At 33.1% G+C, this 22866-nt stretch overlaps 1 protein-coding gene across 2 annotated transcripts in view; it reads right to left on the bottom strand.

Annotated features, from left to right (window-relative positions):
• Positions 1-22866, bottom strand: part of DYNC2H1 (dynein cytoplasmic 2 heavy chain 1) — a 390998-nt gene that overhangs the window by 241014 nt on the left and 127118 nt on the right. For both annotated transcript variants that reach the window (XM_044668721.1, XM_044668720.1), the window contains exons 41-47: positions 21980-22135; positions 19572-19831; positions 14652-14898; positions 9037-9188; positions 4675-4819; positions 2833-2935; positions 1881-2048 (exon numbers count right to left, since the gene is read on the bottom strand). In XM_044668721.1, coding sequence (XP_044524656.1) covers positions 1881-2048; positions 2833-2935; positions 4675-4819; positions 9037-9188; positions 14652-14898; positions 19572-19831; positions 21980-22135 — 1231 coding nt within the window. The remainder of the gene's footprint in view (positions 1-1880; positions 2049-2832; positions 2936-4674; positions 4820-9036; positions 9189-14651; positions 14899-19571; positions 19832-21979; positions 22136-22866) is intronic.

Below are 22866 nucleotides of genomic sequence, written 5' to 3'. Positions count from 1 at the left end.
GAAGGGGAAAGGAGGAGCATGAATCATGTAACCATGTTAAAAATGAATATTAATAAATTTAAAAAAAAAAGATAAAAAAAAATCAAATGCAATGGACTTCTGTACCAGCAGCAATGCAATGACACAGGACAGCTCTGAGGGATTTATGGTAAAGAACACTACCCACATTCAGAGGAAGGACTGCAGGAGAGGAAACATAGAAGAAAAGCAATTGCTTGAACGCATGGGTTGGGGTGGACATGATTGGGGATGTAGACTCGAAACTACCACACCAATGCAACTATCAACAATTTGGAAATAGGTCTTGATCGATGACACATGTTAAAACCAGTGGAAATGTGCATCGGCCATGGGTGGGTGGGGTGCGGGGGGTGAAGAGGAAAGTAGGAGCATGAATCATGTAACCATGTTAAAAATTAATATTAATAAATGTTTAAAAAATAAAATGGTAAAAAAGATACTGTTTATTATAGCTATTAATGGCCACAAAATTATGGGGAATTTCATACTGTATCAGAAACAATTCAGAGGAGGAAAAACTTGAATCTAGTTTCCATGTTAAAAGAAAAGTAGGAAACTAGTATGAAGCAAGATAAGAAAAATTCCTCAAAGTTTTGATTAATTAAAATATGGTTTCATAAAAAAAAATTGAGGGGGAAAAAGATACCACTGAAATAAAAAATGGAAACCATACCAACAGAATTTGAGGAAAACATAAATTTTCCATTTGCCTCAGCAGTAAACCTTGATATTTTGGGGATGGGGGGAAGCCATATTCAACATATAAACTGTGTATTAACTAGTACTACTTGAACCAAAAAAAAGCAAAGAAAAGGAATTCCCTAAATTAAAAAAAAAAACATAAAAACAGTCATAGATTCCATCAGAGGAACTGAAAGGATGACAAACATTGAAGAGCTTACTTAACCAGAGTAAATAAAACTAATTTTGCAGCACTCTGATTACTTTGGACCCCTCTTACATATTTATAGTCCCCTGCACCAACACAGAACCCTATTTCTGACTTCAAAATTAAAGACACCAGTCATTTAAGATCTAGAAAGTCTTTCATTACTAAGGTAGAAGGAGCTAGTACCACACAGAATGCAAAATGAACCACCAGTCAGCTCCAACTAGTGCTAAAACTCTACCAAGTCTTTCACAGTCCTAATTTTCTCAATGCTTAATCTCAACTGGATTATTCCAAATCTACTGATACAGAGACTCCCAAAGCCCATCTAGCATTGACCTCCTCAACTCCAAATCTTGGATGGCTTCTGGGCAAAACCTATCACAAAACCCTGTTAGTTGTCAAGCCTACATTTAGTTTTTTGTCTTGTTTAGCTAAACCCCAGAGTTTGACATCAAGCTAAGATCAGAACAGGAAACAATATTTTTAATTTAATGTAATAAAACAAAAATACTATCCTGGTATTCAACTACAGATACTAATGGAATCTTTTCTCTTCCTTACTGTCTCTATAAGAGAAAAAAAGATGTAAGATCTTATCTATCAATGCAACTGAAATCAAAAAACATTTATTGAGTGCCAACTGCGTGAAATCATTTAATGGGGAAAAAATTCCATCTTGATTTTTAGGACATTGCTACTAGACAACTTTTGCTGTGTTGGTTACTTTTTCCACAACTATGGGCAAGGATAATCAATTCTCACTTAGCAAGAAAAGTCGATCTTAATTCTGAGTAGATGAATAATATTAAGTTTTATTATGTTTACAAAATCAAATTTATTAGAAAGATAGAGTATGAACTGATTAAACCAAAATAGGAAACAAAATTATTCCTTATCATATTCACACTTAATTTATAAATTAGAGATAATGATTACATGTTACAATATATATTTTCAGCATATATACCTGCCATATTATCCAATATGTCTGAACCCCAATCTCCTTGGAAGACAGATGTTAAAATACCATCAAACAAATGGAGTTCCTTTGCACCAACAATTTTGTCACGAAACAAACGACGAGCTTCATATGCCACAATTTCCAGGACATAATCTAGTGGATGATTTGAGGATCCTAAAAAATGAAAAAATGTTTTTATCTGCATTTTAATAAATAGCTTCAAAACACAAAATCTCAAATTAATGTTGGAAATAATCAGAAAAATAAAGTCTACGTACCAGAATTGTAGCATCAGAGAGATACAATAAAAGGAAAAAATGCATTAATTTCCATTTTCTATTAAAATAAATGAGTGTAATACATTCATGAGTGTAAGCTATAACATTATTCACTTAAATATTCCCATATGGCTAACTACATGGTATTACTTAAGTATAGACACATCTAGAGGCAGGAGAACAAAAAATATGCCCATTTTAAGGTCACCAAAAACACTAAGAAACTATTCTATGAAAATACTGGTAAATAATATTTCCTATATTCTTTACCTTCAATTTTCACAACAACTATTTTTCCATATATTCCTGAAAATCTCCCAGAAATCAACATGTGCTAAAAGAAATGAAAATCCGGCTAGGAAATTTTATATTATTATTTCATTCCAATATAATATATCATCATTTAAATGTACTTAAAATAAACAGTATCTAATTTTGAAGTCATTCTTTATGCAAAAATATAACCAAACCTCAACAATAGAGCACATATGAAAAATAATAACTTCATAGTTTTCAATCATGTAGTTAATAGTCACAGAAAAGAAATGCCTTGATAAATGAAATACAATTAAACATAAACTTGCCAGCCTTTTTTATAGGTACTCGTGAAAACAAAAAATAAAACATTTTGATATCCTAAAGCAAAAAGTATGATAGCATATCATGAAAGGAAGACTTACCTCCTGCTAAATCATATCTGAATAATCCAAGAACCCATTGGGTAAGAATGCAAGGAGTAAACAAGTAATGGCTATAATCATCAACTGTAAATTTGGCTCGCACCTGAAAAAATAATATGTTCTTTTGAATATACAGTAAGAGTTCTATGAAATTTAACAATGATGTCAGACCTGTACTGACAAAGAATCTTTGTTTACTTGGCTACTTTTATAAAGGATTCAAGAATCTGAATTTATATCAGTTTTCCAGGTAAATTTGCACTATCCCAAATTTCCTTGGGATATCATGAAAATTTGATTATGGTAATAAAAGCTCCTCTTTGATTATGTAGCCAAAGGTTATCTTTGATTACACAGCCAAAAAGGCACATGTATCTATCTATCTGAAGAGTCAATACTCTTATTTTGATCTGAATAATTTATATCTGAATTCTTGCAAAAATATTATGATAGGACTTATTGTCTAGTCTTTCCTCCCTCCAGTCAATTTCACACAATATTACAGGAACTATCTGCCATGAATACCATCTTAATCATGCTATTCCTCTGCCTTAAAACTTAGAATAGGTTATTCTTATCTTTACGGTAATTCCTCATCATGAGTTTTAAGGCTCTCAGACAACTATATTCCTAGCCTCCTTAACTTCATCCTCCTTTAATGTTATCAACTTTGTACTTTATATAATTCTGTAGACGAAAGTATTTGTGAGTACATATATATGTATATATAATACAAATACTCATATATGCACATATATACACACCCACAGATAGATAGATAGATAGATAGATAGATAGATAGATAGATAGATAGATAGATAGATAGATAGATACCCACAAAAGAGAGAGACAGGAGGACATACAGATCATGGAATAAAGAAGCCCAGAGTTCAAATTCCTACTAGTTGAAGGGCCGTGAGCAAGTCATTTAAACTCTCAGTGCTTGAGGCAACTCTTTAGGAATATAACATACAAAGACTTGCCAATATATACTGGCTCTAAGGATTTCCACTTCAGGTGTTCCTACAACAATGAAGCCACAATTGAGTACAAAAGAAAAAGATACATATAATACCTGAAGGAATCTATGTGAGGATCAAATGAGAAAGTGGTTATTAAGTGCTTAGCACAAGTGCCTGACACATAGTAAGTGATACAAAAATGTTAGCTATTATTATTGGTTATTATTCAATCAAGCAATTAATAAATATTTATTAAGTACCTACTACTGCTACTACCTAACACTAATAGAGTACTTTCTAATTAATGTCCCTGACTCAAATGTCTCCTTACTTCAATCGATCCTACCAACAGCTGCCAAAGTAAATCTCTCAAAGCTCAGTTCTGACCACGTTAATCCCCTACTTAATTAACTGCAGTAGTTTCCCCTTACCTCTAGGACAGATATTACTCTAATACAAAATATAAACTCATTTAGTTTTCAAAGCCCTTCACAATATAAGCCAAACTTATCTTTCTGGCCTAACTGACCCTCCTTCAGCCAAATCTCAGACTCTGAAATCCAGCCAAACTGGCCTTTTGGTTTCTTACACATGACGCTTGCTCCATCTCCTATCCTGTGGCTTAACCATTTCATTAGTCGTCCCTGTACCTCCTCTTTAACCCCACAATATAGGATGCATTTAATATGTTTGTTGGTTGTCTTTACCTCAAAGAATCCCTCACTATTTGTTCATGAAAGCTCTGACAGTGCCATCCATGACTAGGTGATTTATGTTTCTTTGCATTCAACTTCATTCTGGTTTACCATACGTGCTGCTCATAAATTTAAAGAAAACAAATCTATGAGACAGTTCAGATAAAAGAATCTAAAACTTATACCTGTTCATACACTTGTACCATAGAACCTGCTAAGAGATAAATCTTTGATGAAGAACCCCAGATGGAATGATTCTTTAGATTTTTATGTAGAACAGGTTCCAGATATGCACCATAAATTGTCTGTAATTGATCTCTTTCTGGGTAACTAAGAAAAGACAAATAAAAATGAAAAGACTTAAAATGAGGATTACAAAATTCAAATTTCCTTAAGGTAAAACTAGAGGAAAAGACAGAGTAAAAAACTTTAAAATATGTTAAAAATTTTACCTCATATCTATTCATTGCTTTAAGAAAAATAAAAATCATACAACAAAAAATTAAGAGTTAATAATTAGCATTATTGTGAAAATATTTTGAAATATTCTGAAATTTGAAAACATGAAGAGAAAAATATGATTTGAACTATGAGTTTGAGTTTGATAATACAGCTATTACTTATATGAGCAAACAACACTGAAAATGAGGTGATATTTTAGTATTACAAATAATACCTTGAGAGAAACCATTAAGCACAAACTGGAGAGCAATAAAACATTAGCTACTTATAAGTTGCCAATAAAAAATGAAAGTGTTCATAAAATGCAGAAGTCAAACAATAATTTCATTAATTTGCCTTATTTAAAATACCTGACAAAATAATTACAAGATTTGCTTATTAATTAAAAAAAGATGAAGAATCTGAATTCCATAAAAAATTAAATTTTGTCAAAAATTGCATTTCTATCTTCTCTCTAAACAATGGTATTCAAGTTACAAATAGGTATTAGGATTTCCTTTGAAATCATCAAAGAAACTCATCTCCATTCACCCTCATGTGGCACTACTCTAAACCTTATCTAAAATGCCACAGTAACTTTTTTATCTGGGAAACTCACTCCACCCTGGACTTCTTTACATTAGAAGTTTCCTCAGTCCCTGCTGCCTCTCCTTCTAGCTGACTAGGTACTCTTAAGACCTCCATTTTAGAGGACCTGGGGGCAGTGAAGTAGTACAGTGGAGATAGCACCAGACCAGGAGTGGGAAGGTCCCAAGTTCAAATCTGATTTCAGATATTTCCTAGCTGTGTGGCCCATGCCGAGTCACTTAACCCCAAATGCCCAGCACTTACTACCCTTCAGTCTTGGAACTGAAATTCAATATCATTTATAATACAGAAGGTAAGAAATTTTTTAATTTAAAAATAAAAATATAGAGAGTGGACAAGCAGTTTGTCCTTATTCCTTTCTAGGCTGCCTTCTTGACTCTTTGGACTTTCTCTATGATGCTCCCTCCACCTCCCCTCACTCAGCTAGTATCTCCATATCCTCCTTACACCAAAATCTTTTTTTAGCTTCCTTGTATGTGTCTTCTCCAATTAAAATGTAAGCACTTTAGGAAAAGGACCAAATTATTTTTGTATTTTACAATGCCTAGCCCATAGTAAGTACTTAATAAGTGTCAGAATAACTAGGCACTCTGCCTGAACCCTTAGGAAATAACCCTAAGAAATAAAGCTAACAGATAGCAAGTAGCTAAGTGGCATATAACTGAAGCACTGGGACCAAGACCTGGAATACCTAACTTTAAATCCAGCCTCAGACACTTAGATGTGTAATGCATGTCAAGCCACTTAATCTCTATTTGCCTCAGTTTCCTCATCTGTAAGATGAGAATAATAGCACTTCCCTCCCAAGGCTATTGTGAGGACTGAATGAGCTCATATGTGTAAATTGTTTAGCACTATGCCTGGCACAAAGTAAACACTTAATATTTCCTTGTTTTCTCCCTCCCTTTCTTCCCAATATCCCGAATGTCTGCATACAATCCACTCGAGTTATTCTAACTTTTTTTCTAACAAGGAATGGCTAGTTTAAGCCAGAATTTTATTGTGCACACAACTCTACATATATCTAAGTAGCCCTGAATATATCTTATTACTGATTATACTAATTATATACACATAATACATATATATAGATATATCTGTATACATACACACACACACATATATATATAAAATCTCCTTTTCCAAACATCTTTATTTCTGTTAAAAGAAATATCTACCATCCTTCAAGTCGCCTACATTATAGTAAAAGCCCCCTAATTCAAGGTTTCCCTGATTTGAATCTTTCCCCACTCTTGTTCAACCTACACAATTGCTGTCAAAGTAATTTAACTGAAGTTTGAACATGGGGCTTTCCAACTCAATTACCTCCAGAAGATTCTTATAGCTTCAAGGATAAAATACCAAACTACTCTGTTTAGCCCTTTGTGATCTAGTCCAAACCTATTTTTCCCTGCCTCAATGAACATTATTTTTTCCTCAGCCCTAACACACACACACACACACTCTCTCTCTCTCTCTTTCTCTCACTCTCTCTCTCTTTCATACAGACAAAATGACTCTCTCTCTTTTCCTCAAAGCACCCTCCACCTCCTATCTCCATCTCCATGCCTTTTCACAGGCCATCTACTTACCTCACCCACAAGAAGTCTCTCTTCCTTTCAGATAAGTTTAAGCACTATCTTCTGCAAAATCTTCCTCATTTCCTCAACCACTAGTGCCCTCCCTCCTAAATTAATTTGTACTTAACAACTTATTTATTCCATTTATATTTACGCTGACTATATTTTGTATGTATTTCTTGTAATCCCTTTATAATGTTAGCTTCTTGTGAGTAAAGATGGTTTCATTCTTTAAACTTAAAATTCTAATGCTTTCCACAATGCCTGACACATAGCATGTATTTTTAATAAATACTGATTAAGATGAACAGACTTTAATATATAAATTAATGTAAAATAATATGTAAATATGTTTTATTCATTTAAAAACCACTGTGGAATCCATCAACAGTGCTAAAAATAAACTAATTTTAGTAAAATTTTAAGATTACTCACATTTTGTTATATTTACATTTATACTTTAAAAACATTTAATAGCACAGAAAAGTGGGAAAAAAACATTGAACTTTTATAATGAAGATATAGCTTCCAATCCCATATCTGTTACTGATTAGTTATGCAAACAAAGGCAAACTGAAATTTCTCTGATACCAAGTCTCTTTTTCTGTAATGGGGCATAATAACATCTCTACTACCTGTACCTCACAGAATAGTTAGGAAGAATGCATTCTACAAATTCTACAAATTGTAACACTCCATGTAAAATGTCAGCTATTATTATTTACCTCAACAAAGTCCCAAAAATGAAAAGTTGCTTTAAAAAGAGAATTTGATAGGTAGTGGCAAATTTCTTTATCTTTAATCAGGGTTGTAAAAGTCTAGTGAATAATGTTATCTTTGAAATGGTAACAATAGTATTATTATTGATAATTAGCACTTGCATTCACATAGCACTTGGCATTTGCTAAGTACTTGCCTCAAAATACCTGTTAAGAAGTCATTATGAGGGGGCAGCTGGGTAGCTCAATGGATTGAGAGCCAGGCCTAGAGACGGGAGGTCCTAGGTTCAAATCTGGCCTCAGACACTTCCCAGCTGTGTGACCCTAGGCAAGTAACTTAACCCCCATTGCCTAGCCCTTACCACTCTTCTGCCTTGGAGCCAATACATAGTATTGACCCCAAGATGGAAGGTAAGTATTAAAAAAAAAAAAAGAAGTCATTACGAGCAATATTATTTTCAATTGTACAAAAGAGGAAACTAAGGCTCTGATAAGTGGGATAACTTTCCAAGTCACTCCAGCTGGTGTGAGAGATTGTTTTCACATTGCAGTATCTTCTGATTTCAATTCCAGAGGTCATTCCAAAATATCATTAAAACCTGTAAATTTGTATACTGAGTGCCTAACATAATACCTGACACAAAGTAGGTACTTAAAAATGATTGCTGTCTCATCAATTGACTTTAGAAACTACAATCTTAGCATCTGCCATTCCAGACTGAGTAGGGCAGAGCCTCTATTCTGATTCTCTAGGGTAGGGGTTGGCAACCTTTTTGGCCGTGAGAGCCATAAACGCCACATTTTTAAAAATGTAATTTCGTGAGAGCCGTACAGTGCTCACAGTGCACGCTCCTGTAACAGCGCCTGAAAAAAAATGGACTTTATGGCTCCTGCAGAAAGAGCCACACATTGCCAACCCCTGCTGTAGGGACTTCTGATAAATAAATATTAGCTTAAGTCAATTTTTTATTCTAAATCCCTACACATAAGTAGTCTGTGAAACAAATGAAAAAATCAAGAGAGTAACGAGAGATGTTTGATCCATAGTACACAGTGCTTGGCATACAGTAGGGGCTTATAAATGTTTATCAATTGAGTAACTTTAAATTATACTTTCTCATATCTTTAATCATTGGTTACTATTATCTTTAAAATCCCTTAAAAATTCAAATACACTAAAAAATAATCAGATACTTACTCAATTGCACAAAGACGAACAATGGAAGTAAATCTGGTGGTGAGTTTATGCCTTCCCAATCTTCCTCCAGCTGACATGGAAGCTACCACTTGGATGTTTTCTAAACCAACCCATTCTAAATTTTCATCATAAAATCCTTGATATGTCAGCACCTTTTTCAAAACAAAGTAAGAAAATATATTTATAATACTCTAACATTTATAAGGGTATAGCTTTTAAAATATTTCTTAAATAACAGAAACTTATTCCAAAGTCTAGCTAACCACAATTTTCTATGTACTCCACAACCACACTATTAATTTGTGCTTTAAATATTCTTACTTTACCTGAATGGGATGTTTTTAAAGTTTCTGGTTCAATTAATCATTATCTTAATAGCGTATGTGGATTTTTAAAAAAAATATTTTTTACCATGACAGTGAAAAGCCCTAACAACTAGGAAATTTCTTAACAGCTATCCAAGAGATGTTTCTTCCCAATATTATTACTGATAGTTAAGCAAGTCCCATCTCTTGGTGTTGAAGAAGCAGGAAGGAACAGAGGGTGTTGTATGCTAGATGGAAGTGGAAGAAGAGAAAGAAGAGAAAGAGAAGGAAAAAGAAGAGGAGAGGGCTTCAGCCTTTTGTCGCAGGAAGACACGACTGACTGAGCCCATAGAAGCTGCCATGAATTCTAGCAGCGGCAGAGTAGAGACTGCTGCCCCGTAAGTCTTAGAGAAAACTTGACAGAAATTGTACCTTAATTAAGATTGAAACACCTGATCTAAAAGAAAAATACAGCACAAACCACAGCAGAAGAATGGCTTCAATCTTCAATAATGAATAATTCTTCTGGCACTTGTCTCTGCCATAAAAGCAAGGAGAGAGGGAACCTTAAACAAAGGTTTTGAAGTCTGGGATTTGATGGAAATTGGGTTTATATGATCTTCAAGCAAAATCCCTTCTGATCATTCATAGGATACCTCTATAAACGATGACTGCTTCTTGGACATATTGTAGGACATTGCATTTATGTTTATGATGCCAAAATTGATATTCAGAAATTGATAGCCATAGTTTAAATATATATGCAATATATATATATAAACACATATATATAACATATATATCAGAACTTAGTAGAGAAACCTAAATATTTGTAATTCAGGAACATTGGGGAGAGCAGCATAATATACCACACATTCCTTTGGATGTGGGAGATTATCAGTCAATCAATAAACATTTGTTAAGTGTCTATTATATGTTAGACACTGTGCTAAGTGCTAGGAATACTGAAACAGGCAAAAGACAGTCTCTGTCCTCAAGGAGCTTGCAGTCTAATGTGGGAAACAACATATAAATAAATACATAGAAAAGGAAGGATAGGCAGATTAAATTGTAAATATTTAGCAGAGAAGGCACTGGAATTAAGAGGAGTTGGGAAAGGCTTCTTGTAGAAGGTGAATGAATAGACAAATGAATGTGATGTAATATAATCAGAAAAAAAATGAATATAAATGAAATTTACATTCTGTCATTACATATGTAAATGAAACAGAAATGGATGTTGCATCCTTTTACACTTTATCTCCTAGAGCAGATTTCCTCATGGGTTATTTAGTTGCAGATTATTAATATCACCATAAAACAGTAGATGGTTACTGGTCCACTCAAGATTCCTATGAAATACTGGGAAAATAACACTCCACATTCTAATAAAGACTATGTATGCCTTTGGTCACTAGAGTAGTGACTCCTCTTGTGTAAATGTGTAAAACCTCTATCTAGCTGCCCTGTGTTCCTCAGTTAGGACTCTGTATCAGTTTAAGTCAATTCTATCTACAGACGCTTGATGCTCAGTCTCACTTGGAAACACATATTTCATCTATGACTTTGTCCTTATGGTATTTGCTGCCCTTTTAATTGGTCATATTTTGGAACAAGCAAATGATGATTTATATATATACATACATATAGGCATACACATAAGGTATGCTTATTAAGCATATTTTTTCTAATCTTCTACATATTCATTAAATCATCCACAAATTAAGTATGAGATCCCTCAAAAAAACAAATTTTGAAGTAACCAAAAACAATAGTTGAATCTTATAAATTTAGAGTTAACAAATTTATAAACTTTGAACATTCCTTTTTTTCAGGACTTTATGATAACCACTTTTTTTTCTCTCCTTAGGTAAATTCCTATCAGATGGCCATTCTAATACGGGTTCCTAACCATCTAATACTGATAATAGACTACCAAGTTAATAAATGATTTTAATATAAAATTCTGAACCATAAACTGTATACAAAACTTTGTAGCCAGAAGCTAAAGATAATAAATTTTTATTCCTTATAATGTAATAAAAAATAAGAGTTATAGTTTTCATGTCTTGTTCTAATTGGTCAATTCTAGGATTAAATTCTAAATGCCCAGATGGCATTTAAGTACATTCCCAGTGGTCTGCAATATTATTAAAACCATTTTGGAGGAGTGGCAAGGAGGTTAATGGCTGATAAATTCTGTCCATCATCCTTATAATACTAAACCTCCCCACTACTAAAGGCAAAATAGGTGTCACCAATTCCCATTGATCATATCCTAAAAAGGGTAACAGCTTGTGGGAGGCCAATAAGAGAAATAGAGTCTCAAATAGATAAAAATCTGAGACTCCTCTTTTGACCCCTTTTGTGATCCACACCCTTTCTTGTTGAAAAGTATTGTGGCCTTATTGAAAAGCTTTAAGCTCTTAGCAAACCAGTAGTCAAGATGTTAACTTTCTTCCCCTTTGGTCAGAAATGCAGCTGCTTGGCAAACCAAGACTGAAACCTTAGTATAGCAGGGGCATTTCACCCCTGAGAAAAGTATTCTCAGACTTAGCTTGCTGATAATCACGTAGCTGAAGGTCCAGCCTGGTTCTTATCTTCACCTTGAAGTTTCTGAGGTTTCTGTGTGTTGTCTAAACTAATTGCAATATTTACAAAGCTGTAAAACTCTCTGTGCTTCTGGGTGAAAGGGAGTTTGAATTTTCATATATAATAAACTTGTGACTCAATGGCACTTTGGAGAACAGCTATGAGTTAACAGTCAAGATTGTCTTCCCTGTCCCCTTACTTTCTTATCAACTAAGCCCTCCTTATCAGAGATGATAAATATATCAGAGATGATAAATAGATCTCCACAATAGCCCTGAATGTTTTATTTGTGTACTGACCAGGAACATTTTCATAGCCTTTGGGGGAGATACTATATGGAATTCTGGTTATCCCCAAGGATTGAAATGTTTAATCATGTGTGGAGTAAAAATCAATAATGCATTATTCATAATGATGGTTAGCATTAGGATTAATAGTAATAGTCATGATTTCTGATCAATTATTCCTGTAATTCTCCTATACAGATTAGGTCAGCTAGACCCTTCAGGGGAGAGAGAAAATAAGCCTTTCTCTACATAACAGTAGAGATATACTTTCCCCGAAGTGAATAGACCCTTCCCCCATTTGAGTCCCTTCTGATTATTAGTACTCCTTTAAAAGTCACCAAACACCTTTCCTTTCTTTTATTATTAATTGTCTTTATTTATTATTTATTATTCATTTTCTTACTTTAATTATTATTTCTCAATTGACTTGCAATCAGCATTTCAAGGGTTAAGAAAATGAAGGTCCATGTTAAATTATAGTACAAAGAATTCAGTGAGAAGGTCATGGAGCCTAGAAGATAGTCATGATAATTAGAACCCCTATCTAGAAAGACTGTGGCTCTGAACTTGCACATTCCTGAATTCTGACCAAAACTGAGAAAGTGTTAATTTGAGAAATACTCCAATGATTCAAAGAGAGCTTGGAAACTGTAGTGGGGCAGGGGAGGTTGGGAGGGTGTTAGACAAAATAAAAAGAATATAACATATTCAGACATTATGTCACATACAGGTGGTGGGTAACTCAAGGCACCATTGCATTAATTTCCTATAAATTCTGAATTCATTTGCACACCTATTGACACTGTTGCTGAGAGACTACTCAGGCAGTGTTCCCTGACCTCTCCCCTTTTCCTAAATAAAGTTTCATTTTCTCTGCAAGTATTTATCTAAGCCTCCTATATGCTCATTAGAGTAATTTCTGGGAGTGCAAACTACCCCAAAATTCCACTCCACACAACCACAAGACTGTTGATCTTTCAAAAGTGTGATCATGTTAATAGCTAATTAGAGTGATGTGCCCTAAATTCAATTGTCATAAGGACAACTAAGCTTTAGAAGCATTATGAACACATTTGAATTTTGCTTACACTTAGCATGTTATTTTGGTAGCAATTTGATAATTTCATAACAAAAAATTTTTTTACTATGAAAAATATACATAATCTAATCCAATACTACCTTGACAGGATCAGAGAGCTGAAAGGGACCTGAGACTTCACTCTCTGAATCAAGTCTCTTTCCTCCCCAACCCAACCTCCAGAGAGTACCAAAGTGATATTCTTAAATACAGATTTGATCATGTCATTCCTCTGCTTAATAAACTAAAGTGATTTTTATCTCTTATGCTTGGCATTTAAAGACCTTCACAATATGGTTCCAGTCTATTTTTCATATCTTATGGCAGAGCACTCCCTTTCCTGTGCTCTGTGGTTTAAACAACTAATCTTCTTGCTATTCTGCACCCACTATATTCCATCTCCTATTCCAGTACCTTTGCACAGGTGTCCAAAATGCCTTTTATGACCTCCCCTGTCCCTTCTCACAATTCCTAACTTCCTTCAGAAATCTGCTAAAGAACTTTCTCTTATCTTAGGTCTTTCCTGACCCTTTCTTCTCCAGAAGATTGGCCCTTCAATCATCCCCACTCTCTCATTAATCTTTAGTCTCTCCCTCTCTAATAGGTCCTTGCTTGATACCTACAAGCATGCCTCTAACCTAGTCATCTTAAAAAAGGCCTCAATTGATTTGAACATAGCTGATTTTGTATCCTATTTTTCTGTGCTCATCATATGAAATAAATCATTTAAAAAGAATTAATTATTCACTGGTGAGCAATATTGCAGTGGAAGAATAGGCAAAGAATACAACTAATTTTATATTATTAGTTGGGCAGAAAGAGAAAAGTAGGAGTTAGAGATCATGCAAAAGGGAAGGGATAGGAGTGAACAGAAATCCTACCTACTACTAAAGGAATATATGCATAAGGATTTAAGTCACTCATTCTCTGTCCCAGAACAAAAGAAACAATTTGTCTAGTTCTGCCTACACATTAGGTTTAATACACTTTTTCTTTCTTTCTTCTTTCTTATCTTTTCTTTTTTTGGTGGGGGAAGGAACTGAATAAGGGAAGGAAACAAAATTACAATATTCAGGATGTCATGGAAACTAGGACATTTTATTGACTAAATCTTGGAAATGCTAGCTACTTCCAAAGGAAAATTGTCATTGTTGTTGATTATGGGATAAATATGTTACCACCCGCTTATTACAATAGTCCTAGCTCCCTACTTTTTATTATAATACCTAGTAACTGTAGATTCTGTAACAAATCAGAATATTATTTCCTGGAAGTTGAATTAAAGAAAACCAGATATTTCCAGAAGAGTAAAAAAATTCTTTTCTATTACTAAACTATAACAAATGAACATACCTGCTGTAGGAAAGCTACCAGAGTGCTGGTTCCCCATTTATCAAGCTTAGGTAAGTTGATATCTTTTAAGTACAGCACCAGCCTTTCGCAGTCTTTTGGCCTGTATACTCTACCAGTATTAGTACTGATAACCATGCAAGTTTGACTCAGTTTCTGCAGGAGATGTCGAGAAGTAGTCTGTGCACTGCAATGAACTGTTGCAATTTGAGTGGAACGGAGTTGAGAAAAAGCATATCGAAGAAGCATTCTAAAAAAAATGATACAAGTGAAACTTTTGACAATGAAAATGTCATTTAAATAAAATAAGAAATCCTCACCCTTTTACCAGTCCTACTCTAATGCCTAATTCTAGAAAGGAGTTTGTATTTTATGGTTTTCAAAAACTGCTGAAGATTACATCAGTGGAACACAACCTGTAGCTGGTTCTAACACAATGAAAAGGTTTTGAACACGATCCTAGCAACAGAATGAATCTGAGCTCCGAAGGCCAAATTAGCCTTTGCTTTATGTGGTGGGTACTCAAAAAAATTACAGAAAAAAAATGAAATTAATTAAATTCTAACAAAGTATAAGGTTATGGTTACAGTATGAGAATAATTTCTGAAGCAGCTTTATACAATCTACAGATATTTGTTAGGGCATTGAGAAAGATTAATACCAAACTGGAAGAATAAAAATGAGTAGAGTAAGAAATTAAGGCAATTCTGAATTGACCTATTTAAATAAGCTGTTGATGTCAAAAAATAAAATAAGACAAGCATAAAAGAATAGACATTAGCACTACTGCCAATTTCTAATGATATTTAGCCAAAGTAATTTGTTTATTACAACAAAGAAACCAAAAGGACCTTATCGATGAAGGAATTATTAGTTTAAAATATAATTCATTTTAAAATCTTACAGAAGAGGATTGTGGGAAAATATGAGGGCTATCATATTTTCAAAATAGTTAGGAAGTAATAGAGAAAAATGTTTACCAAAAGCATGTCAACAGATTTTACAATAAAGGAAGATTGTCTCAAAAATACTTAAGAATAACCTGTAGAGAACAGATAAAACAAATAAATGGAACATTAAAAGGTCTGTCAAAAATATATATATATATATATAATATTAATAGTAGAGATTCTACAGGTAGACTTCTAAAGATCACAGTCTTAGATGAAGTAGAAATAGCACTACACAAAAAATAAATAATGGAAGAAGAGTTAGACCAGATCAAATAAATACAGATGGGCATATGCCAGTGGAAAAAATTTTGAGGATGAATCAATTCTCAAGGTACCTAAAACAAAGGAAAATACCATAAGCTTTAGAAATATTCATGGACTTTAAAACAAAAAAAAAAAGAAAGAAAAGAAAGAAAATCAATAACCATAACCTACTTTCCTATTCATGTAAAATCTTTATGGCAATCATCTAAATATATATACAGAAAATCCTTGATGAGAATATGAGAATAAAACAGGAAGGCTTTCAAAAATTATATTCTACAGCAAACAATATTTTTACAGTAACACAATTGACTGAAAGACACTGAAAATTCAAGATTATTGCCAGACTTAATGTTTGCTAACAATAAAAAAAAATGCTTTCTATCTTATAGAGTCAAATAATACATTAAAGATTCTTCTCCAACAAGTCATCATCCATGCCTGTTAAAATCATACAAGAATCCTTGAAAGATACAACAGAAATTATTTTATTTAATGAATCACTGATTAATGCCAAATGAGAAATAAAACCAGAGAGATGAATGGTCATAGATGACATTTGTTACTTTCATGAAGTATGTCCAATGAAAGTCAAAATGAAAGAAATATTCCCTAAATGAGGCCTTCCAAATGGTCCTTTTTGCAAATGAGATTGTGTTGAATAAATCAATCAATCAACAATAATCTATTAAATACCTTATCTGTGATATACACAATATAAAAATACAACATACTAGGATATAAATACAAAATGAGACAGTCCCTGATCTCAAAGAACTAATATTCTAATAGGAAGATAAAACAAATGCAGAAGAGTTATATCCAAGCAATGAAGTTTTTTGGGTTTAAGCAGTCAGGTTTTTTAAGTAAAATCATGGGGAAAAACATTGTCACATGTACCCAACTTACATCTTATAGTATTGATTTGATTATGGTTTCCATGGAAAGAACAAGAGATGGAAAATAGGAGGAAAAAGGCTCCCAAGCTTTTCCCAGTAGCAAATGTTCACATCCTTATACTTCTAGAAAGTATTCCTACCAGCCATAAAATATATCTATCGCCAAGGATTCAAAAGTTATATTACCCTAAGAGTAAGGAGAAACAGTTGGTAAGAACGAATAGGATTCAACATCTTACTAAGAAGGAATTCGACCAGAGAAGTATAATAAATATCCTATTTCTAGAAAAGGAAAAAGACTAGTTAGGAAACAAAAATAAGTGATACTTAACACTAGCTGATGAATGATGACTTATAGACATGAATAGCTGATAAACATCTACCTTTTCTACTGCTAAGACACATAATGCCAAGAGATCTGAAGGAAGACTTTGGCAATTTGGATAGACAATTTTATTTTGCAATAAAATGTAAAGGACATGGACATGAATTACACAGGAAAGTGTGCATGAAAGGTAATATAACACCATTAAAAAGAGTAACGAAATATATTAATGAAAATACTGATCCATAGAAATATGAAATCCTTATTTTCAAAAATTATTTCATTTCCTAAATATTTTTGATACTTTTCATTATCATTAAATGCAGTTATTAACTGATTTGGGTCTTATACATTTCATAAAATTGATGAATAGAATCTTCAATGCTTTTCCAATACACTAAATGAAACACATACACACACAAATATAATAATAGGAAGAGACTTCTCAGAGGCCATCTCATCAAGTGAAAATCTCTAATAGGAAGCAGTTAGGTGGCTCAGTTGAAAGCCAGGCCTAGATAAGGGAGGTCCTGTTTTCAAATATGTCCTCAGGCACTTCCTAGCCGTGTGACTCTAGGCAAGTCACTTAACCCCTATTGCCTAGACCAGTGATGGGCAAACTTTTTTAAAGAGGGGCCAAAGGAAAGGAAATGCTCATCTGTCAGTCTGTTTCTAAGGGAATTCTTTCGAAATTTCATTGTATTGTATCCTACTCATTGTATTCGTCAGATTAGGAATAATGTCACACTGCCAGATAGAACATTTCAGGGGGCTGCATCTGGCCCACAGGCTATAGTTTGCCTAGCCCTTACCACTCTTCTACCTTGGAACAAATACACAGTATTAATTCTAAGAAAGAAGGTAAGGTTTTTATATATTTTTTTAATATCTAAGACATCATTTCTTCAAAATCTTCCACAATTGGAAAGAACCAAATACTTTCTATGTCAGGCCATTCAACTTTGTGATGCTCCTAACTCTGTAGTAAACAAATTTGTTTTTACTCACAGCACAGTATTTTTGCTGGGAAGAATTAAGGCACACGGAGTTTAAGTTGGCAACACTATGAGTCAGGAAGTTCTGATGTGGACATTATTCTTCAATATCAGCAATTGCTTTTTTTGAGTTCTTTCACAACAGTCATGTTTTGTTAATTTTTATGTACGATACTTAAACTACAACATACTTGGAAAGCAAGCTTTTTATTAAATACTACTATTTCTAAGTTTTAACTGTAATAACATTACATCCAAAAGTTCTCTGCACATCTAACACAACTTTTGGCCTATTTTTTTCTGATTTGGGGGAAGTTTTTCATTATATAAAGCCTAAATCACACACTCCACAAATTCTTTCTTCTCTGTGGACAAGGAGAACAAGTTAAATCCCACCCTCACATAATATTTCAGTATATCAATTAGTCATTAACGAGATTCTGTTGTTAAACAAAAATAAAATTCAGTCACAAAAAAAGAAAAAGGTTTATTCTTAAGCACAGAAGTTGTCTTTTGGCTTCCTTTGTATCCCCAGCACTTAGCACAGTACCAGCACATAGTAGGTGATTAATATATGCTTAATGACTAACTGACCTTTTTAAATACCTAAAGATACCTATTGTGAACCACTTTCCCACTACACCTACAGCCCTATAAAGTCTTCTCCTCTCCAAGCTAAACATTTGATATTCTTTCAACTAATTTTCATATCACATGTCCTTAATGCATTTTACCATCCTTTTTCCTTATGCTCCAGCTTATCACTATTCATCCTAAAACGTGACACTCAGAATGGAACACAATACTCTAGATGTAGCCCCATCTGGGCAGAGTACAGTAGGATTATGACCTCAGTCTATAGAAATTAAAGTATAAGAAAATGCTTTTTTTAACAGTAAAGGGAAATTCGAAATTTAACCATCAAAGCTAGAGAAATGTTTTGTAATTTTCAGTCTCTAAAAATATTACATATACAAACACATTCAGAAGGAAACAAAATATACATATTTCAGAAAATTGACTTAGGTAAAAATTATTATCAGTTTTAAAAGCTTACAGTCCCATTGCAAATGTCTGCTTATGACAATTCCTATTTTCCATTATTCTATAAAATAATTTGTAAGTAGAGGATAACTGCAAGATTCACATTTCCTAGGCCCATCATATATTCATTTGAAAGCTTATTTGACTACTCCAAGAATTTATAAATGTTATTGAGAATAAAATCTTCCCAGAAAGTTAAAAATTAGTCATTAACAAGATTCTGTTATTAAACAAAAAGAAAATTTAGCCACGGAAAAAGAAAAAGGTTTATTCTCCCTGTCATGTTACTTCTCTAAGTAGCTAAAATATCAAAGAATTTTTGTGAGAATATGGTAATTTATTCAAAAGAAACATGACAGAAATTATAAACACATAAGTAAATATTATAAACTATTAGTATAAACCAAAAAAATATATGTCAGTCCACATTATTCAATTCTTACCCTTTTCCACATCCTTCTGGTCCCACAAGAATAAAAGGCTGCTTAGTATCAGAGCCTAACCATGGCTTGAAATAATCTAGGCCTCTCTGCATGTCAGGAGTCTGAATGACTGGAAGTATTTGGCTATTACTGAAGTCATCAGCAGTCAGATTTTCTGGTTTCTTCAATGAATAGGATGATAAACGTTCTCTAGTTACATCATAATATGTATCCATTGGTTTATGAGGATCTGGTGGTGACTCTCGTGCCCAGTTAAAAATCTTAAGAAAAAAAAAAAGTTGTGACATTTGCCACACAGGAAGAGGTAAATTTCAGTTTCTGAGAATTATCTTAAATACTAACAAAAGATATCACTCTAACAATAAACATATTTAATGATTCTTTAATTTAAAATAAAATTTGTGTCAAATATGTAATGGTAATTGTAATTTCATGATTCACTGTTAGCTATCTTTTTCTTTACCTCCCATATGCAATCAATAGCCAAGTCTTAGTAAATAATTATTAATTCTGCCTCTGAAATATGTCTCCTATTCATTATCTGCCTTCAACTAATTTATAAACATGCTAGTTTATGCTCTCATTACCTGGAGATGATATGAATTATTATAAAAGCCTGCTAACCTGTCTTCCTTCTTCTAGATTCTTTCCTCTGTAAACCATCATTCAGCTGGCTGCCTTCCCATTACATGCTTGATCATATTACTTTACTACTCAATAACTTTCAGTGGTTCTCCATGAACACTTTTCTCTGATATTTAAAGACTTCAAATCTTTCTAAAAACTATCTCTCAGGATCTTATTTTATGATACTATTCTTTATGCAACCTACATTTCACATACAGTTCATAAACTGGACCACTCATTATTCCCCAGTCTCACTCTGTCCAGCCCAACCTTCATACATTTATGAATGCATCTTTCTTTCTTGGATTTTTCATGTCAACTGGCCTTTGCAGTTAAAGAGATTCTAATACACATAATTATTTGTATCACTCTAGAATGTAAGTTACTTAAGAGCATTATCTATGCAATTTTTATTTTTGTATTTCTGATGGTCCTGCACACAGTGGATGCTAAAAAATATTCACATCTTAATCACATAAGTAAAAGAAACATAATAAAAATATCACCACATTACAAAAGGATAGGATATACAATTTTAACTCATAAATTTACCAAATTCAGTTATACTGCATTATCATTCAATTCCTTGTTTCTTAAACAGGGATACAAGTTCATATTTATTTTATGTATATGTGTATATATGAGATATAGCAATTCTAAAATAAAAACTTTTCTACAGAAAATGGAAAGAACATAAGATCCAAAGAAAGGCATTAAGTTCAAAGGCTCAGCAGTCAGTCTAACTGAAGTAAAAATTTTATGTTAAGAACATAGTGGATAAGAATTTTTAGATAAGATAATGCTGGTACTGAGCTAAAACCCATGTTTATATTTAAGATTGTTCTGAGGAAGTATTTAATAAAGGAATTTCTATATGCAATGGTTGTTACTGCTTATAAAAATAACTGATTTGTTCAGAAAGTAGTGGTATAGCCCCTTATAATTCTCTAAAATGCTAATTGTAAGAAAAGAATTGAAACTACAAATCACAAAGGGCACAATAAGGTCATCTAATGAGTAAAAAAACTCTTCAAATTAACAGAGCCACAACTAAACTTCACTCTCCAGCACAATAACATTTTTAAAGTTGGAATGAACCAGAGAGATAATCCATTCCAAAATTTTTATTCTTTAGAAGAAAAAACTGAGTCCCAAAAGAATCCAATTAATAGAGTTGCACAGTCTGTTAGTGGTTTCTAAGCCTTAGATCTTGAATTAGATATTGAGAGGTACAGTATAGTTTTCATTTTTATAGAGATTTCATTAATATATTAATAATTCAGTACTTTTTTTAATCACATGGTTATGGAGATATTGTACAGACTAATTCTCAACATAATTATTTAAACATGTTTTGACAAGTGTAAGTTAGAGGCCTTGAGATATAGATTGGTTCCTTTTTGATCTGCATCATCAGTAAATACTTAGCATTATGAAGAACATTCAATGAAAGATGAGGTCTATTATGCAAAGAAATCAGGCCCCTTGCAATCTAAATAGAAGGAAGATGAGGGCAATTAGATGACCTACTATATTTTCCCTAAGTAGAAGATGCTGACCAGAAAGGTCATTGCCTATGATTAAGTGAACCTAATAGAAATATTATGAATAAATTCAAAACAAAAAATATTCATAGAGAAAAGAAAAAACAATATTGCTTAACATAGAACTTCAAAATTTAGCAGGTCTAAATCCTGTTGTAAACGGTATGAGAGTTAAAAGTCAATGACAAGAAAAATAGTCTTTTGTGGGTGAATATAATACATTAAAGTCATCATTACCTCTTTGGTGAGTTCTAGTCTTGATTTCATGTTAAGATTTCCACCAAGGCCTCTTATTAAGCTAATAATAAATTCTTCCCGACTTCTGCACCCATGTAGATGAGACAAACCATTCATCACAGTTCCAACCAAACTTGTTTCCACTACATAGTCATTCTGCAGAATAAAATTTGTAGCAATAAAGGAAAACAATGATGGCAGTCAACAAACATCAGAGGTGAAAGCTTCCAAATCCTTCCACAAGTCAGCTTTAAATCCTTTTCACTTAAAAGAATTTTATACATAAAAATAAGCTTGAGAAGTCAAGTTAACATTGCATTTAAATAATCTGATACCTAAATTAAAGCCAAAAAAAATTAAAAACATCTATCACCTGGTCTACATGATTGTCTATTTGTACGGTAGAGACCTAATAGATACAGGACTGAAAATGATTAAGATACATTCTAAGAACTCAAGAATCTTAAAAAATGGGCAAATTAATGAATACTAGGTGCATATAAAACAAGGAAGGAAGGAAGGAAGGAAGGAAGGAAGGAAGGAAGGAAGGAAGGAAGGAAGGAAGGAAGGAAAGAAGGAAGATGAAGAAAGGGAAGAAAGAATGAAGAAAGAAAGAAGGAAAAATGAAGAAAGGAAGACAGGCATAAAGATAGTTTCTTGGTACTACTTATCACCAAGAATTCAATGTTTTCTATTCTGTCAATTATTTCTGCTATGTAGGTCATAATTTCTTCTTTCACAATTCTTATTTCTCTTTTAACTCTTCAGAAATATCCTGCTATGGCCCAGCTCTTTTGGGGATCCACAGGATTCTTTACCTCATCAAGTATTCATTCTTTTTTTTTTCTTTGCAATATTTATTCGTAGATGTCTGGACTCTTTTAGCT

Source organism: Gracilinanus agilis, chromosome 3 (genome assembly GCF_016433145.1).
Source record: "Gracilinanus agilis isolate LMUSP501 chromosome 3, AgileGrace, whole genome shotgun sequence".
NCBI classification, from domain to species: Eukaryota; Metazoa; Chordata; class Mammalia; order Didelphimorphia; family Didelphidae; genus Gracilinanus; species Gracilinanus agilis.
The sequence above is the reverse complement of the archived record's forward strand: the minus strand, read 5'-3'. Positions and strand labels throughout refer to the sequence as shown.